This window comes from Nomascus leucogenys, chromosome 23, assembly GCF_006542625.1.
Source record: "Nomascus leucogenys isolate Asia chromosome 23, Asia_NLE_v1, whole genome shotgun sequence".
NCBI classification, from domain to species: Eukaryota; Metazoa; Chordata; class Mammalia; order Primates; family Hylobatidae; genus Nomascus; species Nomascus leucogenys.
The window spans coordinates 30779924-30807743 of NC_044403.1; the positions used below are offsets into that span (position 1 = coordinate 30779924).

Sequence of the window (27820 nt, forward strand, 5' to 3'; positions counted from 1 at the left end):
TTTCGGTCCCCAAGTAGCGGTTTCCTGCCCCTTGCAGCCAAAAGCACTAAGTGGTGCCCACCCCACCCCTGCCGGGCACTCTTCTGATGGCTCTGAGCTCCCTGAGGCAGGGGCGAGGCAGGGTCTATGCTCCACTCTGAGGGCCCAGTGGAGCAGCAGGTGTTCGGACACATGGGGTTTACTCCAGGCAGAAACCACCCTCCTACGGGCATGAGACCCAGGCAGAGCGAGCTCTCTGGCCTCTTGGTGTTTTCTTTTGTGTCTGTCTTCTCAGCAGCCTATGAGCTCCTCCAGGGCAAAAAATCACCATCACGCTGAGGGGTTCTGGACCCTGGGGCCAGGCACAGGGCCAGGCACACAGTGGATAGGTAGCAAAGGCTTGCTGGGCGCTGTGGGAGAGAAGGGAGGGGAGGCATTGAGGAGCAAGAGAAAAGGAGAAGCCAAAGGCCAGACGGGCAGAGAAGGAAAGCTTCGTGGAGCGCAGTCTCTTCATCGCGACCCAGGGAGGCCCACCAAGAGCAGAACTGAGGCTGTGAAACAGAGGGATGGAGGCCTGAGGGACCCAGGCCAGTGGGCACCGACAAGTGAGCCTGAGCAGACAGAACCATCCCCATGCTCATCTGGTTCCCTCCTCCTCCTCCTGCTCCTCACCCCCTTCCTCCTCCACCTCCTCCTCCTCCCCCTCTCCCTCCCCCTCTTCCTCCTCCTCTGCTTCCCCCTTTTCCTCCTCCTCCTCCCTTTCCTCCTCCTCCTCTTTCTCCTCCCCCTCTTCCTCCTCCTCTTCCTCCTCCTCTTCCTCCTCCCCTCTTTCTCCCCCTTCCTCCTTGTCTTCCTCCTCCCCCTTCCTCCCCCTCTTCCTCCCCTTCTTCCTCTTCATCCTCCCCCTCTCCCTCCCCCTCCTCCCTATTCCTCCTCCTCCTCCGTCTCTTCCTCCTTCTTCCCCTCTTCCTCCTCCCCCCTTCTTTCCCCCTTCCTCCTTCCCCTTCCTCCTCCTCCTCCTCCTTCCCCTTTTCCTCCTCCTTCTCCTATGCTCTTTTTCCTCCTCGACCTTTTCCTCCTCCTCCTCCTCCTTCCCCTGCTTACTCCTCCTTCCCCACACTCTGAAATGAGCACATGGCTCACACTGAGAGGACAAACTCCAGCTGAATTTAGTTGTAGCTGTGCTTCCCCAAAATGCTTTGAGGATTCATGAGAACCAGTAGATGCCTCTCTGCTTCCTCACTACACACCTAATTTTGTAGCCCCAGAACAGGTGTGACTCAGGCAGAGGAGGGGCTACACAGGTGTCAGTGCCCCCAGCCCTAGGGAGACCACTACAGACAGACTTCCCGGTGGGACCTGGCCCCCGCCCATGCATGGTGGCCACGGGCATGAGGAGGATGATAATGACAAGGGAAGCCACGATGACCACAGGGTTTATAGAGATCTCGCCATTTGCTGGGCAATGTGGAGGAATGTTACACCATGTCGCCTCCCCGTCACCTGCAGGGCAGGTATCATTGCCCTGCATTCTATTGAGGAGGAAATTGAGCTGGAAGTGCCCAAGATCACATCGTTAATAAGTGGCAGGGCCTAAACAGGCCCTTAGCCACTACAACACTCCTTGTTGCCACCGTGTTGGAAGCTTAATCAGGATTAATTCTTCTTTCAAACTCAAATGCTACCCCCGTTGTGTTAACCTCTTCAGAAGTGTCTGCCAGTGTGTTCCGTAATGATCCAAGAGCCCTTCTCACATTCATCCTTGACTATCACGGTCTTCACGTTGATTGTGTCCCTGGTGTATCTCTGAGCGCAAGGATCCCATCCCCTCACCTCTGTATCGCCCCTGCGGTGCCTGACACGGAGAGAGGCCCATCCCACGAAGCCTCGCGCAGGCAGTGCGGTGAGTGCAGGCAGCCTGGGCTCGGTGGTCCTGGCTCTTTCGTGAATGGGGCATGACACTGAGGAGGGCCCCTCTCTCCTGGTCTCAGTTATGTTTCTGGAAAGTTGAGGGCTGAGCTCCGGTAATTCCAGAAGCCCCTTTGAGCATGAGCATTTCTCTGCCACTTCCTCCGGGACTGTTTCCAGAGGGGGAACCGGGGTCCGGAGTCCTCCTCTGTCCTCTGAGGCGTGCCCAAGGCTTTCAGCACGGGAACATCAGCCCAGCTAAGGGGAGCCACCCCTGAGGGCGGCGGGCTAAGGGAACAAGAGTTCACCAGTGAAGGCCAGCCACAGTCACCAAACGGTCACACCCTTAATTCCATTTCTCTAACAGGAAACACTTGCACCATTTCTGTACGTTTCCCCCATCAGGAGGAAGTAGATGGACACTTCCTAAGGCCAGTGGGATTCATTTTAATCCCATCGTCACAGTGTCTAAGGCAACGTTTTCTCCACGGATTGCTTGAAGGAGAACCGGGACAGCAGCCCTGGCTCCTGGCTGGTCTTCATTTGTTGGCCCTGGATAATGCCGACCCTGGTGTGACCCTCAATAGACCCTTGACCAGCCCTCTCTGGCCTTTCTGGAATGCTGTCCTCGGGGAGTTCAGAAGAGCAAATTCCCAGCAAGCTGCCAGCCTGGACCAGGCATCCTTCCTGGAAGCTGGCCTGGTTCTCCGAGGAAGCACTGGGCTTCCTGCCAGGCTAGCCCCGCCCCCCCACTCTCACTGCTGAGTTGCCTCTTCCAGGCTGCTATGGCCTCCGGGCTTGGCCTGGTGCTCTGAGCTGCGCATGGTTACATCTCAGCACGTTTCCAACACTCGGATTAGCTGGCATGGGCCCCAGTATTTCTAATGGCAGGGCTTAGGGACTGATTTCCACTGCAGTGGCGGCTGCCCACCTCCTCAGGGCTCTGACCGGGCACGGCGGCAGAGGTGCACGTCTATGTGAAGTAGGTAGCTGAAAGGGAGGCTGTGAGGACTTCTGATTTCAAAGCGACTCTCCCAGGATTCCATCCCCCTCCCTCCTGACTGCTGGGCAGCCAGGGCTCTGGCCGGCATGGCTTCTGGGCCCCTCTGCTTCCCCTTGTCCTCTTCAGCCTCAGCTGACTGTGTAGTCACAGCCTCTTGCCTGCCCCAAAGGGGATGGAAAAGCTGCAGATGGCGATGACCTGGAGACCAGACTTTCTAGCAACATGACCCTACTGGACGGAGTCACTGCAAAGGGCAGTGAGGTGGCTTCCAAAGAGGGGCAACATGGTCAACACCTGTCCGCATGCCCCAGCGAGCACCCTGGAAACTCTGCCTTCTGGCCTGACGTGATGGGAATAACCAAGACCATCTTGCTGGGGGCCAGCTGACCTCAGCCCAGCTGCATCCTCCATCTCCCCGTCCCCTTTGACAAGGCTTTTATACCATGTGTCACCAGGGTCCATCTTGGCAGACAGCTAACCTGTGTCTTAATGTGTATGGGATATGCATTCATCTGCATGCGCTGCACACGTGCTTGGTTGGTACTGTGTGGTGCATTACGTGTGTGCATGCGTGTGTGTGTATGTTCATGTGTGTGCTCACTGCCCGCCGCCCGCAGTCATTAAGCTCACTATGTTCCCTAAGCTTGCCTTGCTGCTTCCTCATGAGCTCAAACGTCTCACATTTGCATAGAACATCATGAGCTCACGTGCACTGTCTCCGATGATCCTCCGACCCAACTCTCTTGTATGTAGATGACAAAATTAAGACGGAAAAGGCCAAGGTTGCACAGGAGATCAGTTTCAGGGTGCACACTAAAACCCAGGTCTGCTGACTCACATGCGGGTGAGGCTTGTTCCCCTGCACGCAACCAGAAAGGCTGTGAAAGGCTCCCAGAGCAAATGGGCCCCTGGGCCCCACAGCTGAGCCCCTGCCCAATCTCTGCCCCTTTTTGCACACCTTTGTTTTCTGCTCTGAAGAAGAGGGGGTGCACCCTTTGCTAGCTCCCCTGGAAGTGTCTTGGGAGTAAAGGTTTGCCCATCGGTCCTTACACAGGGAGAAAACTCACATGTACATGATAATGGAGAGTGTTTTTGAGTGCCAGGCCCTGTGCTGAGAGCTTTACCTGCCTCATTTTGTTCAGTACTCACAGGAGTGAGGCAGATCTAGTTGCCCACATCGTACCCTTCTGTTCCTCCTTGATAACAACACCCAGCCCCAGGCAACAGATCATGATTTGTTAGACAAGTTACGGTAATCCTGTTCCCATCTTTCCAGCCTCCCTCGCCGCTCAGGGTGACCGCGTCGCCCACTTTTGGCCAATTAGTCAGAGGCATGGCCCTTCTCCTGTCCCCTACTGTGAACTTGGACATGATATTGAATGGCAGCAGCCAACTTGTGACTGTGAGGTGAACCACGTGAGGATGAAAGCCAGCGAGCGGGCAGAGGAGGGAAGGCAGAAAGAAGGAGGGCCTGGGTCTCTGCAAACATCACAGAGCAGCTGAGCCAAGACGGGCTGCTACTGGAACTGCCCACTCCAAACTTCTCGTTTTCACAAATCCCTATTTGTCATCTGGGTTTTCTGTTACTTGCAGGTGAGTACATTTCTGCCTGACACAGGTAGTATCATCCCCATTTTACACATAAGAAAAACGAGATGCCGTGGATAAAAGGGTTAGGAAGGGACAGTGCTGGGGTTCAAGCCCAGACCCCCAGATGCCAGAGCCTGAGCTTGCTCATTGTCTGTAAAGAGTTGGTTAGGCACATTACTAATATCAATGAGACTGCAAGGCAGATGCTCACCCCATTTAACAGGCTAATTACAGACACGTTTTGTCTTTATATTACAGAAAGCACAGTGGCCCTGGCTCTCAGGACTGCCGGCACCCTCTCTCTGGCCAAGGTCATGTGGACAGCCCCTCATGAGAAGATCCGGACCAACCAGAGCTGAGCACATGCAAACTCTTTTCAGACATAGGGCCGTCTGCAGCAGGGCAGGGAAGTCAGAGCTACCTGTGGAGAACTCCAGCACCCCAGGCCCCTCCCACATGCAAATGGGGAAACTGAGGCCCAGAGCGGGGACTGCTTTGCCCAAAGTCACATTTTGAATACAGAGCTGAGACCTGATGCCAGGTCCCCTTCCCCAAGTAGGTGCCCTCTCCATCCTCCCGGTGGTTTCCAGGCCTCCTTCCCCAGGTGGGTGCTCCCTCCGTCCTCCCCTGCACTGCACCTCAGCACACCTGGTCAACGTAGACCTGGGATTCAGACCAGAGGCCTCATATGCCTTGCCCTTGTCCCCATGGTGAAGTTGCTGTCAGGATGCTGGTGAGCCACTGGCATGGACAATGTCACACTGCCACTCTGCCTCCATCTCCCACTTCCCTATGCATGGGGTCCTGGGGCCCACCCATCACGGGTCAGAACCTCGAACACAGCCTCTGGGCTCACAGCTCGCCCTCACTTGTTGGTTAAATGAGGAAATTGCTGGTGCCTCTCAGCACTGCCTCTGGTCTTTCCTCTCAATACCTGTTCTTTGATGCTTGAATTTCCTCTTGAGGCCTCTCTGCACTCCTCCCGGGCTGTGAAGCTGTAGAAACTCACCAGATCCTTTCACCACGAAGTCCTCCCCCAGCTCCTAAATCTCCACCGGGCCCTCTGAGTTTCTTCTGCTTCAGTCTTTACCTCCCCATACTCTCTCTCTCTCTCTCTCCTCCACACACACACACACATACACACACACCACACACACACCCCCTCTAACAAGTTACCTTCAGGGTATTTATAGACATGGCAGGTCCCCAGGGATCCGCTCTTTGGCAGACTGCCTCTTCGCACAGCCTCGCAGCGGCTGCCTGCCTGGCCAGCCTCTAATTAGCCCGCTGCCCTCTGCTCCCTGGCTTTGATGTGCTTCAGACTTTCCAGGCAGAAGGTACAAGTTGGAGGCCTGATGTCCCGCAGGCAGGAGACTGCACCAGCAAATCTAGGTTGACGCTAGGCTGATGAGCTTGTTTACCACCTGAATTCAAGCTGTGTTTCTTAGTGATGGGTGGGGAGACGTGCGTGTGCATGTGTGTGTCCGTGCGTGCGTGTGTAGTTGCAGGAGGCACATGTTCAAGCAAGACCATTTTGTTTAATGACCTTAATTCTCACTTCCTCCTCCCTTGTTGAGTAAAAATTGGATGGGCTGGGCAGGCGCGGTGGCTCACGCCTGTAATCCCAGCACTTTGGGAGGCGGAGGTGGGCGGATCACGAGGTCAGGAGATTGAGACCATCCTGGCTAACATGGTGAAACCCCATCTCTACTAAAAATACAAAAAATTAGCCAGGTGTGGTGGCGGCGCCTGTAGTCCCAGCTACTCAGGAGACTGAGGCAGGAGAATGGCATGAACCCGGGAGGTGGAGCTTGCAGTGAGCCAAGATGGCACCACTGCAGTCCAGCCTGGGTGACAGAGCGAGACTCTGTCTCAAAAAAAAGAAAAAAAAGAATTGCCTGGGCCATGATTAAAGGCATTAGGAGTGTGAAACGCACTCTCCCTTTCAAAGCTCTGCAGTCCAGCCAGACTGGCATTTTGGAGCGACGGATGTTGGAAGAATGGGAAGCAGTCTCTGGGAGATGAAGTCAGGAGGGTTCTGGACTCCTGGTTTTGCCCAGGGCAGCTCTACAGCACCCCTCACACACCTCTTTTTTCTCTCTTCTTTTAAAACATTGTGCTAAAATACACATAACTCAAAATTTACCATTGTAAGCATGTTTCCGTGTAGAGTTCAGTGATGCTAAATACATTCATGCGCTTGTGAAACCACCACCACCCTCCATCTCCAGAACCCTTTTCACCTTGCAGAACCAAAGCTCTGCACCCGTGAAACACTAACTCCCCACTGCTCCCTCCTCCAGCCCTGGGCACCCACCATTCTGCTTTCTGTCTCTGTGAATCTGAGAACCACGTATAAATGGAATCATACAGTATTTGTCTTTCTGTGACTGGCTTATTTCACTCATCATAATGTCCTCAAGGTTTATCCATGTTGTAGCGTGTGTCAGGATTTCCTTCCTTTTAATAGTTCATCATGTGCTATACCACGTTTTGTTTGTTTGATGACACTTGGATTTATCCACGATCCATGTCCATCCGTGGTGACACCCGGGTTGCTCCCACCTTCTGCTGTCGTGAATCACACTGCAATGAATAGTGGCGTACGAATACCACAGAAGGCCTTCGTGATGTCCTGTGTCACTTGAAGATGAAATGAGCCGCCCGACACACATTCGTAAAATGAACGGGAATGAAAGCCTTTGCCTGGCTACACGGGGGTTTCCAAACTGACCCTGGGGCCCTGGGGCTCCTGTTCAAAGGCCCCAGAGAGCGGAGGCGGAGACAAGCAGGACTTGGCCTACGCGCCCTCACCTCCACCCAGAATCACCCCCCTTTCAATCCCTCCTTCATTCCAATCATAGTTTTACTTCCTTGTGCTGAGGGACTGGGCATACAGCAGGGACAAACAGCCCGCAGGCCCTGCCCCTTATGGAGGCTGCGTGCTAGAGGAGGAGGCCTGTGTATGGCACGTCCCATGGTAGCCACTGAGGAGAAGAAAGGTGCTGCGAAGAAGGACAGGGAACGTCAGGGGTCGGGCCAAGATGGTGGATCTTGTAGCCAGGAAAGGCCTCACTCATTAAAAAGGTGATTTTAAAAAAAAAAAAAAGGGTTTTTTAATGGAGAAGTAATTCATATGCCGTAAAATTCTCCATGTTAAAGGTTGTAGCTCAGTGCTTGACAGGCTATTCACAAAGTTGGGCGTCACTGCCCACCACTCTCTCATTCAAGGACACTTTCATCATAAAAAGTGGCGTTGAAGACCTTGAGCTGGACGTCTCCTGCTGGCCCCTCCGAGTGCTCTCCCTGCCCTGGGGGGCTGTCCTGGGGGGCAGCGGGGGCACGTGGATAAGTTCCTAAGGTTCACCAGGTGGGGGGCACCAGCAAGACAGCGCGGGAGGCAGAGGGTGAGTGGGTCTCCACTGCCCCAGTCCTCCCATGGGACGGCTGTGGCTGGCCGCATCCCTTGACCGGAGGCCACAGTCCTCCCCATACAGCCTGTTCTCTCCAGGGTACAGTGGCTTTCCCATCCCCGTCCCCGTCCCCCTCCCCGAGGCTTAGGGGCTGGCTCCCGCGGTTTCCAGCCCTGGCCACTGCAGTGTCCCTGCAGGACTCCGTCCACACCTCTGTAAGCAGCCTCTCTGTTAAACTCGTCTCAAGCTGCCCGATCCAAGGGTACCAGCTCTTCCTGCAGGAAACCCGACGCCAGACACTGATGGAAACGAGGGAGCCGGCCACGCGTGGGGAGCAGGCAGACACAGCCGCAGCGCGGACTGCAGACTCAGAGGTCAGCCGCACCGATGGGGGGCGCGCCTGAGACACCCAACGAGCAGCAAGAGGCCCCGCCCAGAGAGGCACGGCCCGGCGGGGAAGCCAGGTCCAGCCAGGTAGGGTTTCGTGGCTGTGGTCAAAACTGTGGCTTTTCCTCTAAGGGAGATGGGCAGCCCTGGGGGCTTTGGAGCAGAGGAGCCACAGGGTCTGGCTTTTATTTGAAAAGAGCCTTCGGTTGCTGCATTAAGAACAGATGATGAGAGGCAGGGTGGGGAGGCCCGGTACCAGACAGGGGCCCGCAGGAAACAGGTGGGAACGCTGGTTTCCAAAGGACTCCTCGGGAAGGTGTGGGTGGAGGGGACGCAGGATGCAGCCCAGCTGTTACCCTCTTCTCCCCGCAGTCAGGGAAGGAAGCCGTCGCTGGAGCCTGAAGGGGAAGTGGGCAGAGGCAGCTGCCTAGAGGCCAGCGGTGGCCTTGGGCTGAGGAGGCCTAGTTTTTGTGGGTTTTTTTGCTTTTTTTTTTTTTTTTTTGAGGCGGAGTCTCGCTCTGTCGCCCAGGCTGGAGTGCAGTGACGCCATCTTGGCTCACTGCAAGCTCCGCCTCCCGGGTTCACGCCATTCTCCTGCCTCAGCCTCCGAGTAGCTGGGACTACAGGCGCCCGCCACCACGCCCGGCTAATTTTTTGTATTTTTAGTAGAGACGGGGTTTCACCGTGTTAGCCAGGATGGTCTTGATCTCCTGACCTTGTGATCCACCCGCCTCGGCCTCCCAAAGTGCTGGGATTACAGGCGTGAGCCACCGCGCCCGGCCTGTAGTATTTTTTCTAAATGTGTTTCATTTGTAATCCTCAAAACATGTACAAAATTTACGTGAAATTAAGGCATTCATAGGAATCATTCAGATGCCTTTAAAAAATACATTGTATTCAGCCACAAAACTGTGCCACCAGATTACTCTGATACTGCAACACTGACTTATTGATGAATCTGTGTAGGAGTTTTGTCATCAGAACACTTGCTTCTGCAAGCATTTCTGTGCGTTGGTGGCAATTTTGCTTACCATTTTGCTGGAACCACCAGATTTTGTGAAGACACAGTGCACCAGTTACACTAAGAAAATCATCCAATACGGGGACTGCATAAAATCTATGCAGTCCTTCAGCCCCACAGGACCCATGTGGCACTACTACGGGTTTGGGCTCACAACACAAGAATTTTGATCAATTCTAATTTGTAACTCTCATCGGAACACAAAGCAATGTACGGTGTAATTATATTCTTTCAATATCTACTGTTTTCCTAACAGGAGAGAACTTCTGTCCTGGCCAGGCCTTGGTGAGAACCAAATCCTCCACTAACAATGTTACCTATGTGGCTTTTTGCAGATTTTCTGCAGATGAGCTCCTGACTGTTACGTTGCCCTCCCCACAACACATGGCCATGGTGAGTGTGGCAGGGTGCGCGCACATCACGGCCCAGCCTCTCTTGCTGCATCTGCTGATGAGATGTCCTGTGGGACGAGTGTTTCTGGAAGTCATGCCTACGCTCAGCTGGAGGTAACTTCTCTGTACAAAGAAGTCACTGTGAGCCACGTCAGCGTATCCCACTAAGCCCAGATTAAATGTTTCCCCAGCTCACTTTCCTCTTAACTGGATCCCCCAAGTGCCCTCGGCCACCCAAACATCATCCAACTAAGGGTCCATCAGACAGAAGAGAAGTTGGGATGGAAAGAGACAGACAGTCTCAATCGGTTATGGTTAAACTATCTCACTTTTGCATATTTTACAAAAACATTGGGCCGCAGGAACACATTGCTAGGGCCTCTCCGGGAAAGGGGGGAGTCTGTGGATTCAGGGATCCCAAAGCTTCATCAGTTGCACAGGAAATGTGTCCCCAGCCCCGCCCATGAGCAGCTGAGATGTGGAGGCGTGGGTCCACTGACTTCACCTGTGACCTATGACCTGTCCCAAAGGCACCAGGCCTGGAAACACCAGCCAGAGCCCAGCTCTGCCCCGGGACTCGCCGGGCCTCAAGAGTCTCTGCCAAGCAGGGATGAGGTCACGCCCCCACCTCGGTCAACAAGAGATTTGTGGGTCAATCAGAGTACTGTGCAAACTCAGCTGCTGTCCTCTGGCCAGAGTCACAGCAAGCCCTTCCTGGGTCCAGAAGGTGGTTCCACAGGAACGGGGCTGTCTCTTTAAAGCAGACGGGTGCTCTGCAGCCCTGAGGGAACCAGCTGCAGTCGTGGTAATCCTGGGAGGCAGCTCCCCACCCCCTGCCACACACCCCCCTGCCCCCGCCGCTGTCAGGAGAGGATTAGAGGAGAGGCCAGCGGATTAAAGGGGTTCATGTTGCCACAGCCTCTCCCCCAGTCCCTCTCTCCGAGGCCTGCTTGCTAGGTGGGGCGACTCTTCTGTGACCTGCAGCTGTGGGGCAGAGAGAAGCCCTCCCCACCCAGGACTGAGAGGCTGGAGACCCCGGGCTCGCCAGGGTCCAGAAGACAAAGGCTTGGGGCGTCCCTGGAGTCTGGGAGGCAGGCAGACAGAGCTCATGGTCTGCGGCTGCTCTGCCCTCCTTGCCCTCCCCAACCCCAGGCCCACCATGCCAGCAACCCCCAACTTCCACGCAAACCCCAGCTCCACCAGCTGCTGGATTCCCCGCCAGCCAATGCCCGTAGCCTGGGCCTTTGTGCAGAAGACCTCGGCCCTCCTGTGGCTGCTGCTCCTAGGTACCTCCCTGTCCCCTACATGGGGGCAGGCCAAGATTCCTCTGGAAACGTAAGCATCACGTTCAACCCCACCCCAAAAACCCCGTCACCCCTTCCTGCTTTCTTCCCGGGCTGGGCCTCCATCCTCTGCCCACTCCTCCCGCCCCTGCCCTCCCTCTGGGCCTTTCCCCAGTGGCTGCGACTGACCACTCTCTTACTGTAAAGCCCTTTTCTTCTCCGGCCTCATCTCTCTCCTCCCAAAAGCTCTGTGAGTTCTGGAGTCCCACCTGCCCCTCCCCAGGAGCCGGATGGCTTTAGGAAGAACTAATCATCAGGGCTGCTGTCTTCTTGGCCTGACAGGCAGCTTCTGGGACACCTGAAGGGCGGGTGCTCCTTCAGGATAATCGCTGAGATGAGGCGGCCTGGAGGAGCCGGGTTATCTCACCATTGCAGCTCCCCAGAGGATTTGGCAGGAAATGCATATTTTGACATTCCAAAAAGGGGAAGCAGTTCTGAACCCACAGAACGTCTCATGCACACAGGAGGTGGCTTGTCCAGGAACTGGGAAAAAAAAAATGGATTTTAGCGGCCGCAGTTTTCCCTTTCTACACCTTTCTGCCTCCTTCCAACCTTGATTCTATAGCCGGCCATTAAGACCAGCTCCAGGAAAGAACCCGATATCAGTCATGCGCACCTTGGTGTACGTTTAAATTACTGTGCAACCTCTCCTGGGTGTCTGGGTTTTAGGCCCTAGCTCTGGTGGTCCTAGGAAGGAAATTTCCAATACGTGTGGGGAGCAGAACCTTCTAGACAGTAGATGCTACAGACCCCATCCTGTTTCATCCAGAGCCCAGCACCATAGCCAGGCCACCAGCAGAGCCACCTGCCAACTGCATGTCTTAGCAGGAGTGGGGACAGGGAGCCCAAATGACACACTGTGCCTGCGTTTAGCCTTTTGCTGAGCAGTGGAGTAGGCAGCATCGTTTCCCATCGAGCTGCATAGCTCTCCTTGTTCCCTGCCTGGCACGGAGCTGGGTGCTTCACAAATGACACCGTTAGTTTGCAAAGCCATTCAGTGGGGGCTTATTTTATCCCTATTTTGCAGCTGAGGAAACAGAGGCCCCGGGAGGTCAGGTGACTTCCCCAAGTTCACAAGGCCAGGAAGTGAAGGTGCTGGGATTTGAACTCCAGTCAGCCTGGACTGCGCTTTCACCAACACACCCACCGCCAGCCTGTAACGCTATCTGTTGCTGCAGGAGATGTTGAGAACAATTTTCATCCCCAGAACACACACCAGCTGATAGGAGAGGGCCACCTGCCAGAATCCAGGCCTTCAGGGAGGGGGGCCCCAGCGGCCATCTATGCAGAAGCCCTGGGTGCTGCCGGAGACGACAGCCTGCACACAGCCTTATCTGCCTGCCCGGGACTTGGCCCCACCCGTCCTCACTCCTGCCGACCCTCTCTTCTCAGTCTTTCCCTCCTGCCTGCTGGGCTTCCACCTCCTCCCAAGTCTGTTTCCACAGGGTTCCCAGAGCCTTCCTCATGCCCAATCCAGGAGACATTCCTGGCCTTGTCTTCCCAGACCCTGTTGCTTGGGACACACAAGCCCCCCTCTCCTTTTATCCCAGTGCCTTGACTTCCATGGCACTGCGCTCCAATGAGCCTGCTTGGGCACGGCTTATCTCTGCTGTCTTCAAGTGCTCCTCCTCGTCTGCCTGCCCCCAGCAGAGGTTGGGGGGTGCTCCCCAGCATCTGTCGATGCTCAGAGATCTCATGCTGCACACTCTCCTTGAGAGAGCCCTCCTGCCCTCAGAATTTCAATCCCTACCTTTGTACTAATGACTCCCAGCCCTGCTCTACCTGTTAGACACATGCCCAATGCTATGGGCAGCCTTTCCTAAACATCATGTGAGGTTTTACATTCAGATTTGTGTCTTTCAAGATAAAACACAATTGGTGCCTTCTAGAGTTGTGCAGTGCACAACCTGCCCAGTGGCACTTGGTGGCTCTAGAGCGGGAGCCTCACATTCAACAGAGCTCCAGTACACACATCACCTTTCACCCTCCTCAACTTGTTCCCCCTGACCTTCCCGATAGTCTTAATTTTATTCAATAACAACACCGTCAGGTCAACAACCCACACTGCAAACCTGGAAGTCATGTTTTATTCCTCCAAGCTCTTCTGTACTCCCTACCTAGTATCCTCTTCCAGATCCCTTTGCAGGCTAATCTCTACCCAACTTCTAACCCAGAGCTCAGATCCCCCTCCCCCAGGAAGCCTTCCCTTATACCACTACCCCTCCCCAACCTTCATGGGCACCTTCAAACATGTACTATGCTACCTGCATGAGAAAGCTGTCCCTGCAAAGGTGGGGACTGTGGGGTGACTCCAGGTTGCCACATGGTAGGACGTTGATAAACATTGGTTGATTGATGACTGCTGATCTTGAAAGGATCGCACAGGCAAACCACTTCCGCTCCATCTGGAGAGGCTCAGACCCAGCCCTGTGTGCCTGCCCCCAGGACCCCACCAGCCTGGCCCAGATGGTGGGATTGTGGTGCATTTCTGGGGCATGGGCGAGAGGTCGCGGCTCCCCACTAGGCTGCCTACACAGAGGGCGAGGTGTGGCCTCCTCATGCCCTCCCGGCCTGCCCTGCCCTCAGCCTCGGCAGTGGCATCTCAGAGCCTTTTCCTCCTGTGCCCTTGCCTCGTGTGTTCTCTGAGGTTTCAACAGAGGATTCGGCAGCCCCCAGTGGCCTTGAGTGGAGTGCACTGGAGGGAATGATTCATTGAGAGGCCACAGCTGTGGCCAGGCAGGTCTTCCTTTGTCCTCAGGGTCCTCCGGCCCTGGCCTGAGCCTGTCCACTGCCTCTCCCCTCCTTCTCTCCTCTCTGTCTGCCACTCTCCAACCAGAGGCCCCGGAGGCTTTGGGTCAGGCCCAGTCCTGGGCTCTTCAGCCCGGCCCCATGACCGTCAGCAGGAGAGCCTGCCGAGGACATTCAGCACACAGCAGTGCAGCCGCTGGGTCCTGAGGGTTCTCCACGTCTCCTGCCCAGGCCATGGCTGTAGCTTTAGGGATGAGGAGGAGGGACAGGTGCTCTTTTGTGTGTTTCTGGGCATATGTCACGTGTGTGTACGCATATGTGTCTGTGTGTGTGTGTGTGTGTGTGTATGCATTTCTTATGCATTATGTGTCTGTGTGTTTGTGTATGCATTTCTTATGCATTATGTGTCTGTGTGTTTGAGTATGCATGCATCAGCAGGTGTCTGTGTGTAGACACTTGCTTTCTATGTGTGTGAATCCATATATCTACACGTGTGTTTCTGTATTTGTGCATGTACGTGTGTGTATACACATGTCCTTTCGTTGCCTGGCAGAGTGAAGCTATGGGCTGACACCTTCGGCGGGGACCTGTATAACACTGTGACCAAATACTCGGGCTCCCTCTTGCTGCAGAAGGTCAGTCACCCCCCTCCAGAGAGCCCACTGGGTGGCAGAGGGCAGTCAGCCATCGAAGCCCCCAAATGCCAGTGCTGTGAGGGGCCTTGGGCATCCCATCAAATCGGCTTATTTCAGATGGGGACACTGAGGCCCAGGGAGGTGAATGATTTGCTCAACTCCCAAAGCAAGGCAGTGGGGGTGGTTTGGGGGCGTGGTCAAGAGCATTGTGCCAGGTCCTCAGGGAGCAGAAGCCAAAGTGGAATTAGACCTGCAGGAGATGTACTGGGTGGATGTGGGGTGAAGAATAAAGGAGAGACAGAGGGAGTGGATGGAGTGGGATGCAGGCCTAACACCTGTGATGCTGGTGGAGGCTTGGAGGGCATGTGCAGGGCCCTAGGAGCTGCTCGGGCCGTAGAAGGTGGAAGGGCTGTGGCCTCTGTGCAGGGAGAGCTCCCATGCCTCCAGCTGTCAGCCCCCCAGCCATGTCCAGCATCCGCCCCCTTAACATGCATTGCTTTCTGTGCGGATTAATGGCTGGCTGGTCTTCTTACCAGGTTATAAACAACTTCACTGTTCTCTAATATTTGTAACTCCCCAGAGCAGTTCCAATGGCAGCTCACCCTTCTCTATTATTACCACTCACTAAGCTCATAGTCATGATTTCATTCCCACCACCAATTCGTGAGGCACCTTTTCCATATCACAAAGATCCTAAATCCCAGGCTTTTATGCCTGCACGTGACCACATGTCCCTGCTCAACTTCCCTGCCCACAGCCCCCAGGCCTGTCCCTGGTGGAAGTAAGAGGAGCCAGGGTGGGCTGCTCCCTGGGCCCCCACAGGCCACTGTAGCAATGACAGCTAAGACCCCGCCTGCCCCTCACAGCACGCTCCTATGCCGCACAGCACCACAACCCGGGGAGAGGAACATAGATGTGGCCGTTTGGGGTAAAAGCATTCTATAAAATCTATGCATTCTAGAGCATTCACTAAAGCTATGTAAATGTCACATCTTACAGATGAGGAAACAGATTGAGTGGCTTGTCTGTGGTCACACGGCCAATAAATTGCAGAGCTGGGTGAATAGACATTCACAATACACACAGTCAGTGAGAGCTGGTCTCCCTTGGGCCCAGAGAGAAAACCCAAACCCCGTTCCAGGCTTTCCTGGGCTCACTGGCAGTTGTCAGGCAGCCGTCCTCAGTGCCTGGAGCTGCTGAGCTCTGTCGGGACAGTGGGAATTGAGGTTCACATCCATGTGCACAGGGGCACTTTCATAGCAAGATGCCTTTTCTGGGGCATTGAGGAAAGGTGAACTGATGCCAGGGGTGGTTTCACAAGCACTGGGAAGCAGCAAGGCTCTGCACAAAAGACATGGGTGGGTATGCCTGAGAGACCTGGCCCCATCAGGGGTCACCTGCTCACCTGGCTGTTGACCTTGGTGGAGTTCACTGACTTCTCTGAGCCTCGGTCTACTCCCCTGTTAAGGCTATAACTGCAATGCATCTAGAGCACCTGGAACAGAGAGGGCATTTGAAGAGAGGCAGCTATACTATCACTGGGGAGGTTGTCCAAGGAGGAGAGGGCTGGGCCTCACCCTAGTTGAGTAAACCGGGCTCTGTGTGCCGGAATGCACCTGTTGAGAGGTTGGAGGCCATGCATACACAGGTGCAACTATCCTGGTACAAAACCACGTGCACCCATCTCTTCCACTTTCCTCGAACAGAAGTACAAGGATGTGGAGTCCAGTCTGAAGATCGAGGAGGTGGATGGCTTGGAGCTGGTGAGGAAGTTCTCAGAGGACATGGAGAACATGCTGCGGAGGAAAGTCGAGGCCGTCCAGGTACTCCAGGGCTACGATATGCAGGGCATTTCTCCCCAGCCCCGGGACACAGGTGGCAGAGTGACCCTCCCGATGTCATGGCCCTGCATCCTCCCACCCTTGTGACCCTCTCCTATCTTACAAGATTCCGCCTTGTACCTCCGTTAGCCAAAAGAACCCTTACTCCAAGAATCCCTGTAAAAGAGGAAATGACAGGAAGCAAGAGGAGAGGGGAGGGGCTGGGATCAGAGCTCTGCCCCGAGGCGGCCATGCCCAGCGCTGCCGGGTCAGCCTGCAGCAGTGTGAGGAACTCTACAGAGCACTGCACGGGGTGAGCACCTAGGAATTCCTTTGGGAATGGATGGACAGACGAGCAGAAGGAGGGTGGGAGTCGAGCTAGCTGGAGCCAGCAAAGCCAAGCTCCCCGCTCCCCTCTCCTCCTTCTCATCTCCTCATTCCTCCCTTACCCTCATTGCGCCATCAGGACCCACCTTCATGGCTTCCAAGTGCTCTGAGGGCCACCCGGGCAGCAGAGGTGCTTACAGGGATGGGCCTTGTGCCCAGGTGACTCTGTTACTGGACATCCACCAAGCCTGGTGGGGCCCAGGAGAAACAGAAGCTATCCCCTTCTCTGGGATGAAGTGTCTGCACTGAGGCCTGTGGGGACCTGGATGGTATAAACCAGTAGATACAGTGTGGTTGGAGAGACACAGTCCCCCACTCCGTCCAGCCAAGAATCGGACCATCCAAGACCAGTGCTTTCCCTGAAAGGACTCGTAAGACCAGCCAGGAGAATAAGGAGAGAGGAGATTGGCGGGGGGTTGGCTGGGTTCGGAGGCTGAGGCCAGGGCCAAGCAGCAGGGGAAGCGGCAGATAGGGCAGGCGAGCTGCGGCCTCTCCAGTGCACTGTCTTTCCCCCAACCCCCATCACAACCCCCACTCCGGGAGGAGGCCAGGGTCAGGGTTGCTGGGGCCTTCTTTCCCACTTGTTATAATGCGCATTTCTGCAGGTGTAGGGGCAAGGGATCTTAGCATCAGGAACCAATGAGAAGATGCCTGGGGACTCAAGAGCCTATCCCGGGTCCCTGAATTACACACCACAGCAGGAAGGCACTAGCCTCACACACAGCCTGGCACCCGCAGTGACACCTGCCTCTTTCAATCAGTGAGCATTGTGTAAACAGCCTCCTTGGATCAAACACAGACAGTGAGATATGAGACTCGCCTGACTTCAGGTGTCGGTCCTTGTGTCACTAGGGCAGTAAGCAGTCCTGGGACACCCCCAGAGGCTGGGGCTCCAGGCTCCCTGTGCCCTTCCACAGCCTCAGAGAGCAAAGAAGTGCCACTCTGCAGACTTTCTCTGAGCACCGGTCCCTGCCCCTCCTGAGGGTGGTATATGGGGGCCTCAGACCTTCTATGAGGGTGCGCATGGGAAGTTTCCTGCAAAGCCTCCCTGAAATGAACTTTCCCCTGTGGGATTTCCTTATCCTAGGATCTGTAGGCTGAGAGTGGGGAGGCAGGAATTAACCTACCCAATTTACAGTTGTGTAAGCAGAGGACCAGAAAGGCTTAGTGGCTTGGCTCTGACAAAGCCAGAATAGGATCTTGGGTCCTCTGACTCCCAAAGAACTTCCCCCACTCTGACTTCCCCTGACACTCTGCGATGCTGGCCTGCTCTTTAGAAAAAAAGAACAAAAAATTGTGCCAGGTGCGGTGGCTCACGCCTATAATCCCAGCACTTTGGGAGGCCAAGGCCGGCAGATCACGAGGTCAAGAGATCAAGACCATCCTGGCCAACATGGTGAAACCCCATCTCTACTAAAAATATAAAAATTAGCTGGGCATGGTGGTGGGTGCCTGTAGTCCCAGCTACTCGGGAGGCTGAGGCAGGAGAATTGCTTGAACCTGGGAGGTGGGGGTTGCAGTGAGCCAAGATTGCACCACCGCACTCCAGCCTGGGTGACAGAGTGAGACTCCATCTCAAAAAAAAAAAAAAAAAAAAAAAAAAAAAAAAAAAAAAAAAAATTGTATTGTGGTAAAATACAGGTAACATAAAGTTGACCATTTTAAAGTGTATAATTTAGTGGCACTAAGTACATCCACAATGTTGTACAACCATCTCCATCATCTAGTTCCAGAACTTTTTCATCGCCCCAAACAGAATCCGGGTACTAAGTAAGCAATCACTCCCCTATCCCCCTCCTCTTAGCTCTGCAACCACTATTCTGCTTTCTGTCTATGGATTTGCCTGTTGTGGGTATTTCACATAAATGGAATCATACAATACATGACCATTTTGTACCTGACTTATTTCACTTAGCATAATGTCTACAGGGTTCATCTGTGTTGTTCCATGCATCAGCACTTCATTCCTTTTTAGGGCTGCATAATATTCCATTGTGTGCATAGCCCACATTTTGTTTATTGGTTCATCAAATGACAGATATTTGAGTTGTTTCCACCTTTTGGCTTTGAATACACACACACGCACGCACGCATGCATATTTTCGTAGACTTTGTTTTTTAGAGCCATTTTAGGTAGACAGGAAAATGTAGAAGAAAGTACAGTTTCCATACATCCCCTGTTGCCACAGCCTTCCCCACTATCAACATCCCGCATCCATGGTAGATTGGGTATAATCAATGAATTTCCATTATCCCAAAGTCCATAGCGTACATTAGGGTTCGCTCTCGTACATTCTGTGGGTTTGGAAACATGTGCAATGACTTGCATCCACTATTACAGTATCAGACAAAAGAATTTCACTGCCCTGAAAATCCCCAACCACTGGCAACCACTTATCTTCTCTATCTCCCCAGTCTTGCCTTTTCCAGAATGCCATGTTGTTGGGATCACAGGTGCATGGCCTCTTCCGATGGGCTGCCTTCACTTAGCCATATGTATGTGCTTTCTGGCTGTTGTGCATGGCGTGGCTGTGAATATTCGTGCCTAAGTTCTTGTTTGCGTCCCTGTTTTCAGTCCTTCTGGGCATACACCCAGGAGTGGGATTGCGGGTCACCCGGCAACTGTTTCACTTGCTGAAAACCCACTGGGCTCCTTTTACCCATTCTCCCTACCTCTGTGTTCCCATCCCTCAGAATCTGGTGGAGGCTGCCGAGGAGGCCGACCTGAACCACGAATTCAATGAATCCCTGGTGGTGAGTCCCACTCCTGGCACTGGTGCCAGAGGGCCAGGATCACCTGAGCACCAGATATGGGGGTGGCGGGGTAGGGTGTCGATCCACTGATTCCGTAGACATTTACTGCTCACCCCTCGCAGGCACAGCAATGTGCTAGCCTCTGGATCGGAACTTGTTCCTGAGCTCAAGAAGCTCACAGTGCAAATAACTCCGGTATAAAGCACATCACCAGTCACTACAGATGGGTGGGTGGAGCCTCCAGGGAATGCAGGCTGGAGAAGGGGAGGGCTGCCCCAAAACTCCTGCAGACAGGGCGGCCTGGGACTGCGCCCAGGGATCATGGGGGATTTAGGCAGGCAGGGCCTGGAAAAGGGGCCTTTGGTCACAGCAGAAAGAAAACACAGAAATAAGAAAACACGCCCGGGCACGGTGGCTCACGCCTGTAAATCCCAGCACTTTGGGAGGCTGAGGCGGGTGGATCACGAGGTCAGGAGATCGAGACCATCCTGGCTAACACGGTGAAACACCGTCTCTACTAAAAAAATACAAAAAATTTAGCCGGGCCTGGTGGCGGGCGCCTGTAGTCTCAGCTACTCGGGAGGCTGAGGCAGGAGAGTGGTGTGAACCCGGGAGGCGGAGCTTGCAGTGAGCTGAGATTGCACCACTGCACTCCAGCCTGGGTGACAGAGCGATACTCCGTCTCAAATAAATAAATAAATATAAATAAACACCAGGTTGGTTGAGGAAACAGTGGGACCTGGGCCCTGTGTGTCCAGAGGGTGGTGAGGAAGACAGTGGCCTTGGACAGTTAGGTGAGGGGGTGGGGGGAGCCTTGGGTGTCAGCGTGGGAGCCTGAGCCTTTCTCAGCAGGAAAAGGCGGGTGCGGAGGGCTTGAGCAGGGCAGGGACGCAGCTGGGAGTGTGCGTGGAAGGCCAGCGTGGGCCGCAGTGTCGTGAGGAGGAGCCGGGTGTGGGGTGCAGGAACCTGGCGTGGGAGTTGGTGTGGGGATGTCCGTGAGGCAGTCCTGGGGGGTGTTCAGGTGTGAACCCGGTCGTGTGGAGGAAATGGGGCCGGGGATCCGCTGGAGGCAATCCTAGCACACCCTCCAACACCGCGTTGGAGAGGCCGAGGGCAGCTGCGGGACTCAGAACCTGGGGGACTCGGAACCTGGGCCCTGTCTGAGGCCAAGGCTGCAGGCCCCAAGATTGCACAGGCACCGTTCTGGGGCTCTGGGACCTTCCTGGCCTGCGAGAAGTGGAGGGGGCTGATGGGGCTCTTTGTCTCTACCTGTCCTTGACTCCGCGGCTGCCCGTCTCCACTCCGCCTCGGCCGTGTCAACACACGCTGCACCAAGTTGGGGACTGAGGCAGCGGTCAGGACGACTGTCATCAAACGTCGGCCTCATGCCTCTCCGCGCTGGCCTCCTGGATATTTTTGTCCCGAATCACCCTGATCATTGCCCAGCGCGCCGCCGCTGGTGCTTGTGTAGACACTGATGGCCGCCCGGCCCCGGCCCTCGTGTCCTCTCACCTGCACCGTTTCTCTTCCTCTCTCTCCGCCTGTCCCTGTGCTCGGGCCATCTCCGTGGGCCTCACCCGTCCACCCCAGTTCGACTATTACAACTCGGTCCTGATCAACGAGAGGGACGAGAAGGGCAACTTCGTGGAGCTGGGCGCCGAGTTCCTCCTGGAGTCCAATGGGCACTTCAGCAACCTGCCCGTGAACACCTCCATCAGCAGCGTGCAGCTGCCCACCAATGTGTACAACAAAGGTAGCCGGCACGCTCAGCTCAGGCACACTCACCAGACATGCCCACCAGACACACCCACTAGGCACGCCCACCAGACACACCCACCAGGCACACCCAACATGCACACCCACCAGACACACCCACCAGGCACGCCCACCAGGTTCGCCCACCAGGCTCGCCCACCAGGCCGTCCACCAGGCCGTCCACCAGGCATCATCACCGCTTTCCTGAGAAGTTCTACAGGATCATAATCTCTAATCTCACCCTTCAGACCCAGATATTTTAAATGGAGTCTACATGTCTGAAGCCTTGAATGCTGTCTTTGTGGAGAACTTCCAGAGAGACCCAACATTGACCTGGCAATATTTTGGCAGTGCAACTGGATTCTTCAGGATCTATCCAGGTAAGGACATGGAGCTGCATCTCCCTGACCTTCTGGGATTCTTCTCTGGAAATAAGACAATAGGGGCATTGAAGAAGGACCCAGGCACTCAGGTGCCCAGTGAATGGGGCTGGTCCTCCTATCCCAAAGCATCTCCAAGCCTACACTTTAGCCCTTCTCACTGCGTGATATGCACATATTAAAGGGCTGTGGAATGGATGAGTGAACGAATGAATGAATGAAACCATCAAACACCATGAAACCAGTCAATGAATGCCCACATGAAGCTCCTGTCCCATGAAAAGTACTTTGGGAGATATAAAGAAGGATAAAACAATTCTTTACCTTAAGGACTTTATGTCCCAGTTGGAAAAATGAGGTGCACTCGTCAAGAGTGTTCAACAGCAATCTGGAAAATGGCACATATCACACTCTGTGGCTAGTGGCCAACTAATAGAGTCCATCAATAAAAATAGAAAACACAGAGCACAAAGTTTCCAAGAGTTCTACCTCTTTTTGATTCCCATTTAAAATAAGTCAGCTCTCCATTTCACCCCAACCCATTTTTATAGTTTAGCACACAGTCCAGGAAGTCTGAAAGTTATCCCACTTTTCTGAAACAGGAAACCAGAAAGGCCCGAGAGGACTCCACTGTGTCCACAGGCTGGAAAGTCAGTCTCTCTCTTGGAGTGCAAAGGGACCTCAGAGCTCCTGCAGTTCCCATAGTTGGCATTGTGTTCCTCTGCCAGAATTCACAGCCAGCTATTGTGGCTCTTTCAGTTCTCTGGAGCTTCAGTGAATAGGTTTATCCTTCTTCCATGCTGCAGCTCACATGCCCCTCCTGTCTACTCCAGGGTGGAATTCCTGTAAATATTCCTGCCACATCGGGGCTTCCAGAGACACCAACTTATATGTAAACAACACAGTCCAGATGTGAACGCATCAGTCAGTAGAGAGAGGCCATTTCTCACTATTTTGAATTGCACTATTTTTATTGTTGTCAAGTTTTAGGAGTTATCTATATATTCTGAATATTCATCCCTTATCAGATATGTGATTTGAAAATAATTTCTCACATTCTGTGGGGTGCCTTTTTACTCTGTTCGTATTGTGTTTTGATGAACAAACTTTTAAATTTTTTCTGAAATCCAATTTGATTATTTTGTCTTTTGTTGCCTATGCCTTTGGTGTCATATCCAAGAAATGACTGCCAACTCTAATGTCATAAAGTGTTTCCCCTATGTTTTCTAACAGGAGTTTTATAGTTTTAGGTCTTACATTTCTGTTTTTAGTTATTTTGGTATATGGTATTTGGTAAGAGTTCAACTTCACTTTTTTGCATATGGATATACAGTTGCCCCAGCAGCATTTGTTGAAAAGACTGCCTTTCTTCCATTGAATGGTCTTGGTACTCTTGTCAAAAATCATTTAATCATACATGTGAGGGTTTGTTTCTGGGATTTTTATCCTATTTCATTGGTTTATATACCCTTCTTTATGCCAGTACCATGCTGTTTTGATTACTGTAGCTTTTCAGTAACTTAAAAATCAGGAAGTGTGCCTCCATCAGTTTTTCTTTCCCCCCAGATTGTTTGGGCTGTTTGGGGTTTCTTGAGTTCCATATAAACTTTAGAATGAGTTTCTCTTGCTCTTTGAGATTTTGATAGGGATTGCATTGAATCAGTAGACCACCTTGGGCAGTACTGACATCTTAACAATATTAAGTATTTCAGTCCATGAATATGGAATGTGTTTCCATTATTTAATTTCTTTCAGCAGTGTTTCATAGTTTTCACTGTACACATCTTTCACCTCATTGGTTAATTCCTAAGTATTTTATTCTTTTTGATGTTATAAATAGGATTTTTAAAAATAATTTCTCAGATTGTTCACTGTTAATGTATAGAAATGCAACTGATTTTTGTGTGTTGAGTTTGTCCCGATACTTTGCTGAATTTATTTATTAGAATTAACAGTTTTTTGTGGAATCTTTAGAGCATTCTACATATGAGATCGTCTGTGAACAGACATAATTTTACTTCTTTCTTTCCAGTTTGAATGCGATTTACTTCTTTTTTATGCCTAATTGCTCTAGCTAAAATCTCCAATACTATGTTGAGTAGAAGCGGCAAAAGTGGACATCCTGGTCTTGTTTTTGATGATAGAGAAAAAGTTTCTAGTCTTTCACCATTGAGTATGATATTTGGGATGTGATTTTCCATGTATGATTTTTATATCAGTTTCATTCTATTGCTAGTTTTTTTTAATGTTTTTGTCGTCAAAGGATGTTGAATTTTGTGAAATGCTTTTTATGCATCCATTGAGATGGCCATGGAATTTTTTATGTTCATTATGTTAATGTGTATATTACCTTGATCAATTTTCATATGTCGAACCATCCTTGCATTCCAAGAATAAGTCCTATTTGGTTATGGTGTGTAATCCTTTTAATATGCCCCTGAGTTTTGCTTGCTAGTTTTATGTTTTTATCCATTCTGCCAATCTCTGTGTTTTGATTGGAAAGTTTAATCCATTTATATTTAAAGTAATTACTGTTGAGGGACTTATTTCTGTTATTTTGCTATTTGTTTTCTATAAGCCTTAAGCTTTTTTGTCCCTCATTTTCTGCATTACTGTCTTCTTTTATGTTTAGTTGATTTTTTATAGGGAAACATTTAAATTTCTTTCTCATTTCCTTCTATATGTATTCTATAGTTATTTTATTTCTGGTTACCAGAGGGATTACATTTCACATCTTAAAATTATAACATTCTAATTTGGATTTATAACAGCTTAACTTCAATAACATACAAAAACTCGGCTCCTTTACAGCTCTGTATCTACCCCTTTTGGTTGTTGATGTCACAAAATTCCTTCTTTATACATTGCGTGCCTAAAACCACAAACTAATAATTCTTTTTTTTTTTAATTTTTAATTTTTGTGGGTATATAGTATGTGTATAATTTATGGGGTATATGAGATATTTTGATATAGGCATACAATGTGTAATAATCATATCAGGGCAAATGGGATATCCATTGCCTCAAGCATTTATCCTTTGTGTTACAAACAATCCAATTATACTCTTTTAGTTATTTTAAAATGTAAAATTAAATTATTACTAACTATAATTACCGTGTTTTGCTATCAAATACTAGATCTTATCCATTCTTTCTATTTTTTGTACCCATTAACCATCCCACTTCTCCCCAACCCCATCACTACCCTTCCCAGCGTTTGGTAGCTATTATTCTAATTTTATCTCTATGGGTTCAGTTGTTTTAATTTTTAGCCCCCACAAATAAGTGAGACGTGAAGTTTCTTTATGTACCTGACTTATTTCACTTAACATAGTGGCCTCTGGTTCCATTCATGTTGTCGAATGACAGAATCTCATTCTCTTTATGGCTGAATAGCACTCCATTGTATACATGTACCACATTTTCTTTATCCATTCATCTAATGTTGATGGACATTTAGATTGTTTACAAATCTTGGCTATTGTAAATAGTGCTGCAATAAACATGGGAGTGCAGATATCTCTTCAATATTCTGATTTTCTTTCTTTTAGGTAGATACCTAGCTGTGGGATGGCTGGATGATATGGTAGCTCTATTTCTAGTTTTTTGAGGAACCTCAAAACTGTTCTCCATAGTGGTTGTACTAATTTACATTCTTATCAACAGCATATGAGTGTATGAGTTTCTCCAAGTCCTTGCCAGCATTTGTAATTGCCTGTTTTTTGGATATAAGCCATTTTAATTGGGGTGAGATGATATCTCATTGTAGTTTTGATTTGTATTTCTCTGATAATCAATTATGTTGAGCATCTTTATATATACCTGTTTGCCATTTGTCTTTCTTCTTTTGAGACATGTACATTCAGATTTTTTCCCATTTAAAAATCAGATTATTTTATTTTTTTTCCCCATAGAGTTGTTTGAGCTTCTTATGTATTTTGGTTATTAATCCCTTCTCAGATGGACAGGAGTTTGCAAATATTTTCTCCCATTCTGTGCTTTGTCTGTTTACTTTGTTGATTGTTTCTTTTGCTGTGCAGGAGCTTTTTAACTTGATGCGATCCCATTTATCAGTGTTTGCTTTGGTTGCATCTGCTTGTGGGGTATTACTCAGGAAATCCTTGCCCAGTTCAATGTCCTGGAGAGTTTCCCCAGTGTTTTCTTTTAGTAGTTTCATAGTTTGAGGTCTTATATTTAAGTGTGTAATCCATTTTGATTTGATTTTGGTGTATGGTGAGCGATAGGAGTCTAGTTTCATTCTTCTGCATATGAATATTTAATTTTCCCAGCACCATTTATTGAAGAGACTATCCTCTCCCCAATGTGTGTACTTGGCACCTTTGTAGAAAGTGAGTTCACTGTAGATGTATGGATTCATTTCTGCATTCTCTATTCTGTTCCATTGATCTATGTGTCTGTTTTTATGCCAGTGCCATGCTGTTTTGGTTACTATAGCTCTGTAGCATAATTTGAAGTCAGGTAATGTTATTCCTCCAGTTTTGCTCTTTTTGCTCAGGATACTTTTGGCTCTTCTGGGTCTTTTTTGTGTCCATATACATTTTTGAATTGTTTCTTCTATATCTATGAACAATGTCGTTGGTATTTTGATAGGGATTGCATTGAATGTGTGGATTGCTTTGGGTAGTATGGACATTTTAACTATATTAATTCTTCCAATCCATGAACATGGAATATCTTTCCATTTTTTGTGTCATCTTCAATTTCTTGCATCAGTATTTTATAATTTTCCTTATAGAGACCTTTCACTTTTTTGGTGAAATTAATTTCCAGGTCTTTTATTTTATTTGTGGCTATTGTAAATGGGATTACTTTCTTGATTTCTTTTTCAGATTGTTTGCTGTTGGCATATAGAAATGCTACTGATTTTTGTATATTGACTTTGTCTCCTGCAACTTTATTGAGTTTGTTTATCAGTTCTAATAGTTTTTTGGTGGAGTCTTTAGGTTTTTCCAAATATAAGATCATATTATCTGCAAACAAGGATAATTTGACTTATTCCTTTCTAATTTGGAGTCCCTTAATTTTTTTCTTTTGTCTGATTGCTCTGGGTAGGACTTTTAGTACTATGTTGAATAATGAATAATGGTGGTGAAAGTGGACATCCTTGTCTTGTTCCAAATCTTAGAGGAAAGGCTTTCAGTCTTTCCCCATCTAATATGATACTAGCTGTGGGTCTGTTGCATATGATTTTTTGTTATGTTGAGGTATGTTCCTTGTATACCCAGTTTTTTTAGGGTTTTTACCATTAAGAGATCTTGAATTTTATCAAATGCTTATTCTGCATAAATTGAAATGATCACACAGTTTTTTTCCTTCTTTCTGTTGGTAAGATGTATTATATTGACTGATTTGCATTTGTTGAACCATCTTTGCATGGAATAAATCCCTCTTAGTCATGATGAATGATCTTTTTAATGTATTGCTATATTCAGTTTGCTGGTGTTTTTATTGAGGATTTTTGCATCAATGCTCTTCAGGGATATTGGCCTGCAGGTTTTTTGTTTGGTTGGTTTTTGTTTTGATATGTCTTTGTTGGGTTTCAGTATCAGGATAATGCTGGCCTTGTGTACTGAGTTAGGAAGTATTTCCTCCTCCTCTATTTTTCATAATAGTTTGAGTAGGATTGGTATCAGTTTCAGTTCTTTTTTAAATTTTTGGTAAAATTATCAGCAATTCTGAAGCCATCAGGTCCCAGCCTTTTCTTTGCTGAGAGACTTTTTATAATGACTTCAATAGCATTACTTGTTATTGATCTGTTCAGGTTTTGGATTTCTTCATGGTTCAATCTTAGTAGGTTGTATGTGTCTAGGAATTTATTCATTTCTTCTAGGTTTTCCAATTTATTGGCATATACTTGCTCATAGTAACCTCTAATGATCCTTTGAATTTCTGTGGTATCAGTTGTAATGTCTCTTTTTTCATCTATGATTTTATATATTTGAGTCTTCTCTCTTTTTTTCTTAGTGGGGCTAAAGGTTTGTCAATTTTGTTTATCTTTTTTAAAAACCAACTTTTCATTTCACTGATCTTTGTTTTTTTAATCATTTCAATTTCACTTATTTCTGTTTGATCCTTATTATTTCTTTTCTTCTACTAACTTTTGGTTTGCTTTGCTTTTGTTTTTCTAGTTCTTCAAGATGTATTGTTAGATTATTTAAAGATTTTCTACTTTCTTGATGTAGACACTTAAAGCTTCCATCTTAGTACTGCTTTTAAACTTCCGTCTTAGTACTGCTTTTGCTGTATCCCATAGGTTTTAGTATGTTGTGTTTCATTATCATTTG

At 50.2% G+C, this 27820-nt stretch overlaps 2 protein-coding genes across 2 annotated transcripts in view; both read left to right on the forward strand.

Moving 5' to 3' along the window:
* The first annotated feature begins 280 nt into the window (after positions 1–280).
* LOC115832880 lies at positions 281–1592 on the forward strand. Its single transcript, XM_030804453.1, has 3 exons — positions 281–806; positions 842–901; positions 934–1592. Exons 1-3 carry the CDS (start codon positions 281–283, stop codon positions 1107–1109), a joined length of 762 nt encoding a protein of 253 aa, XP_030660313.1. The 3' UTR covers positions 1110–1592.
* Positions 1593–10569: 8977 nt separating this feature from the next.
* Positions 10570–27820, forward strand: part of CACNA2D4 (calcium voltage-gated channel auxiliary subunit alpha2delta 4) — a 131325-nt gene continuing 114074 nt past the window's right edge. Inside the window, exons 1-6 of the mRNA XM_030804400.1 lie at positions 10570–11028; positions 14338–14419; positions 16126–16242; positions 19321–19380; positions 20971–21133; positions 21384–21515. Coding sequence (XP_030660260.1) covers positions 10802–11028; positions 14338–14419; positions 16126–16242; positions 19321–19380; positions 20971–21133; positions 21384–21515 — 781 coding nt within the window. The 5' untranslated portion in view covers positions 10570–10801. The remainder of the gene's footprint in view (positions 11029–14337; positions 14420–16125; positions 16243–19320; positions 19381–20970; positions 21134–21383; positions 21516–27820) is intronic.

Bases quoted from the DNA above. Each gene is read 5' to 3' on its own strand.
- LOC115832880 (XM_030804453.1), top strand. From the start codon at position 281: ATGAGCTCCTCCAGGGCAAAAAATCACCATCACGCTGAGGGGTTCTGG. The intron at 807-841 runs CTTTCTCCCCCT...TTCCTCCTCCCC, and splicing joins CCTCCTCTTCCTCCTCCCCT to CTTCCTCCCCCTCTTCCTCC. The intron at 902-933 runs CCCTATTCCTCC...CGTCTCTTCCTC, and splicing joins CCCCTCTCCCTCCCCCTCCT to CTTCTTCCCCTCTTCCTCCT.